Genomic DNA, 4,188 nt, shown 5'->3' on the forward strand with positions numbered 1-4,188 from the left:
AAAAAAAAAAGAGTGAAACTCCATCTTGAAAAAAAAAGAAAAGAAAAGCAGGTCTCCCAGGAGGTTGTAGAAAGCGTTCTAGTTCATCTGATTTAATTCATTTATCCCTAAAATCATAGGTCTTGGATAACAAATACTGTTATTTAAGGAAAACCTTCAAAAACCTTTCAATTAAATTAGCATTCCTTTAAAGGGACGTAATTCTACTCAGCAGCATTTATGGGAGAAAAAATAAAGACGTAGGGTGATTTAGTGCCTTTCTTCTTAAATAACCTTGGAGATACGTGACTCAGACAGCTCATTAAATTCCTCCCATGCTGTGTACTCTCTTTCAGACCATCCTTTACTCTGCATTAATCTCCTTTCTCTGATGTGAAGGTAGTGTTTGACTTTTCAGAGTAATTTGTAGAGACAACCTCTTAACTTTCGGGAGGTCTCTGGAAGAAATCACTATACTAATTTAACTTGGTCTCATTTTCAGTTTGCTGAATGGTGCTTAGAGTATGGAGAACATGGATGCAGAACACCAGACACCCCTTTCTCTCTCTTTGAAGGTATTTTGTACACTTTATTTATTTGCCTTATAATATCAGCATCTACTTCTCTGCTTGCTAATTAATGTATTTGAATTTAAGTTTTATCAAAAAATTAAATTATTCTTAAACTACTTTTTTATTTCCTAATATGCTAAATCGATATTAAAAATCAATTAGCACGTGTGCTACCACAGTCCCAATACTGGTAGTCATCGAGTTACTCCCTTTTATGGAGCCAGGCACATGTTGGGCATTTTGCAGATGCCATCATAAATCATTCAGCAAAAAGCATACAGGCACTACTACCTTCATGTCACAGCCGAGGAGACTGAGGCTCAGGAGCTCACGTTTGGTAAATGGCAGGGCTCTGACTCGAACTTGTCTGGCTCCATTCTCTCTCCAGTCTTCTACTGGGATATAAGGCTGAGCACCTCACTAGTGATCTCTTCTAATGTTGAACTACAATGTATGTAAACATAGACAGAGTTACACTTCATTTAAATCATTGCCATTAGTATTGTAATGTTGTTAATGTTAAAAAACGGAGCCATCCTTCATTTTTGCAGAGTTGTAACTGCTCTCGGGGGGTGTCAGTGAGGTGGGGAAAAAGCCATAGGATGCTGAAGGAGGAGGGCCAAGAGGACATCCCCACCCTCCCCTCCAGTGTGGCCTTGATTCAGACCTTAGGGACGAGGCTGTCACTGGTGGGCACCCTTGTTGATGTTTATGTGTTTGAATAGACTGAAATGCTGTTGACTTGTGGAGGGAAAAAAAAGTCATCCTATGAAATGGAGTCATTTGGTATAATAACTTTTGCCTCTCTCTCTTTCTTCAGGAATGGCTGGAACAATATATTTCCTGGCTGACCTGCTAGTCCCTGCAAAAGCCAGGTTCCCTGCATTTGAACTCTGAAAGGAAAGCATGCCACCAACTCACTGCATGACCCTTTCTGTATATTCAAACCCAAGCTAAGTGCTTTTGTTGCTTTCCAAGGAAACAAAGAGTCAAACTGTGCACTTGATTTTGTTAGCTTTTTTCAGAATTTGTCTTTCATTTGGTTCATTTCCATTATCATTTACTTTTACTTAAAAGTATCCAAGGAAGTCTTTTAACTTTAATTTCCATTTCTTCCTAAAGGGAGAGTGAGTGATATGTACAGTGTTTTGAAGTTGTATATATATGTTCCAGAACTTGGAGGAAATCTTATTTAAATTTATGAATATAACCATCTGTTACTATTCTAAAAATGTTTAAAAGAAACTCAATATAGATAAAAATAAATATGTGACTATTATTGGGTATTGCACTTCACTTTTCTTTAATATTTTTCCTCCAATTGGAGGGCAGACAATTTTATGACTTGCTTTTCTCTAGGTGTTTCATTTTGAAAGGGGACAAAAATATAACTAAATGCTTCCAGGAGAAAAATTCCAAGAATTGCAATCTGGACTTGGGACCTAAATATCATTTTTAAAATTCTTGATGCCTATTTAGACGAGAGGTAAACATACTTTCAGATTTACCTGTTTTTGTCAGCAAGGCATACAGGCTTCAGAAGCCAACATTTTTAATCAAAAACTTATAAAACGTGATGATCATTGTGAAAATTCTGAGTCGAAGGTTAGTTCAAGTTAAGCTAAGAATAACAGTTTGTGTTTTCTCTAAAATAATCCGGGTTTTTTGGAACTCTTTATTTAAATATGTTTGTTTTTCAGTATTCATATAAGATCAGGAAGCTAATTTTCTATGTAGGAATATGCTTTGACCTAGGATTTCAGTCCACTCTGACTGACTTTCTAAACTTTAACTTGAGTTTTTTACAGTGACTATGCACTAGTGCTGACTCTTTGGTGTAAGCCATGAAATATTTTCCTTCTTATCAATTTATCTGAACTTTGATCTTTTCACTAAATAGTACAGTATTCTACTTCGCTTTAAAAAAGGGGGATGAGAAAGGGAATACTATGTAACCAATAACTTGAACAAAAACACTAAGCTTTTAATAGAAATGCTTTTTGTTGAGGAGAGATTATCCAGAGTTCATGCTTAGAACAAATGCATCTTTGTGTATCCTAGGCTTAACAATTCAGCAGTTTCTGAGACCACAGAATCAGATTTTCTGTAGTAGATAAAGACTCCCTGGTGCTTCAAATTCTGTACAAATGTTTGGGCTCATCAGCTTTTACTCCTCCTCCTTCCAATACTGCCTTTGCCTGGCTTGTTTTGTCTCTTTGCAACTGATTTTGCAAAAGAGATTTTGCAACTGATTTTGCAAAAAAAAATTGTAGCTTTAAAATAACAGGGTCTAAGTATTTTAAATGTGCCTATTTCACAGCTCTCTTGGTGACAAAAACATGGTATTTTTGTTGGAACTTCAAACCAAATCCCCACTGAGTGTGTGCTGGTTCCTGCAGGTAGCAGTCTCCTATTATCTCCTGTTTAGCACCAAAAGAGCTAATATTATTGGAAATCAACCCTTTAAAGGCCACTGGCAGTAGGATTTAAAAAGCAGCCCACTGCTCAATTTCTAGGATCAGCTTCCTCCTTCTTGACTTGTGTAAGTCGGCACTACCTTGTGCCTCTCAGATTGCTGAAGAGCTACTGGTAAGCGTGTGCCTGCTCTGCCTTTCTTGTGAAAGTTTTCAGTCAGCGACATCAGCACTTTACAGTAAGAAGTAAAAGTAGTGCACAGCAAAGCTAATTTGCCTTTGTCTGTGGTATTCAACTTGAAAGAATAAAGCTCATTTGGTTTAGTTAAATGTCTTACTCTACTGTGCCTATGCTTTTAGCTACGTTACTAAGCAAGGGAAAAGAACACTTTCTTTGAGCCAAAGGAGACTTGATCACAGTTCTCCAAGTATCGTGATAGCAATGCTTAACCCCAGGAAGATTTCAAGGCAGGGAGAAGAACATTTCAAGTAAGATTCTTGTTAACCCATTTATGCCTAGTGTTCCATTACTGGAATGCTAAGCTTGTGAGAGTCATTTACATACTACTGCTCAAAGTCACTGCCAAGATCTGATTTTTCACACAAAAAATTGCAACCCCCAGCATACATAAATGGGTTAGCTACGGTCATCTGTTAGCAAACATCCACACAAACACAATTCAAGTTTGTTTGTTTTTTTTAAGCTTTTGAAAACTTATTAAACTGGGACAATTTTATATGTATGCTATTTGTTGTATTTATGCTTAAGAGCAAAAAAGTTTTGATGGGATTTTAAACTCAGGCAAAGCCTACAACGCTGAGACAATCCCCTAACGTGGTAGTAACTAAAGAAACTTTTATACTAGGCTTCTTAGTTTTAAAAGGTAGTGGCATCATTGTTTCAGTTCTAATTCTGTTGTATTTTTCTCTCGGATATTTTTCTTCTTGGTAAAAATCCTTCCCAGAAGTTGCTTCCTAGAAAACTCAATACCATCTCTCATCTCTGTACAGGGACTAGGTAATAAAACCTTCAAAGGTTGCCAAGCAGTGTTCATTTATCCCGTCACATGTTTCTGTTTCTATAGTAATTTAGAAATTGCAAATAGTTAACTTTTCATCGTGTAAAATATGTTAACATTATCCTGGCTATTTCCATAGATACCATGGACTATTATTATTACTATCCTATTTCCATAGATACTATGGACTGTAGTGTGGCCTGA

At 36.6% G+C, this 4,188-nt stretch overlaps 1 protein-coding gene across 3 annotated transcripts in view; it reads left to right on the plus strand.

The window, feature by feature from the left end:
• The window catches only part of LANCL1 (LanC lantibiotic synthetase component C-like 1 (bacterial)), a 44,662-nt gene extending 41,875 nt beyond the window's left edge, over positions 1–2,787 (plus strand). For all 3 annotated transcript variants that reach the window (XM_011932325.1, XM_011932326.1, XM_011932327.1), the window contains 2 exons: positions 482–554; positions 1,372–2,787. In XM_011932325.1, the coding sequence (XP_011787715.1) occupies positions 482–554; positions 1,372–1,448 (150 nt within the window). In that variant the 3' untranslated portion in view covers positions 1,449–2,787. The remainder of the gene's footprint in view (positions 1–481; positions 555–1,371) is intronic.
• The last annotated feature ends 1,401 nt before the right edge of the window (positions 2,788–4,188 follow it).

The sequence above is a fragment of the Colobus angolensis genome, unplaced genomic scaffold, assembly GCF_000951035.1.
Source record: "Colobus angolensis palliatus isolate OR3802 unplaced genomic scaffold, Cang.pa_1.0 Scaffold95, whole genome shotgun sequence".
NCBI lineage: Eukaryota > Metazoa > Chordata > Mammalia > Primates > Cercopithecidae > Colobus > Colobus angolensis.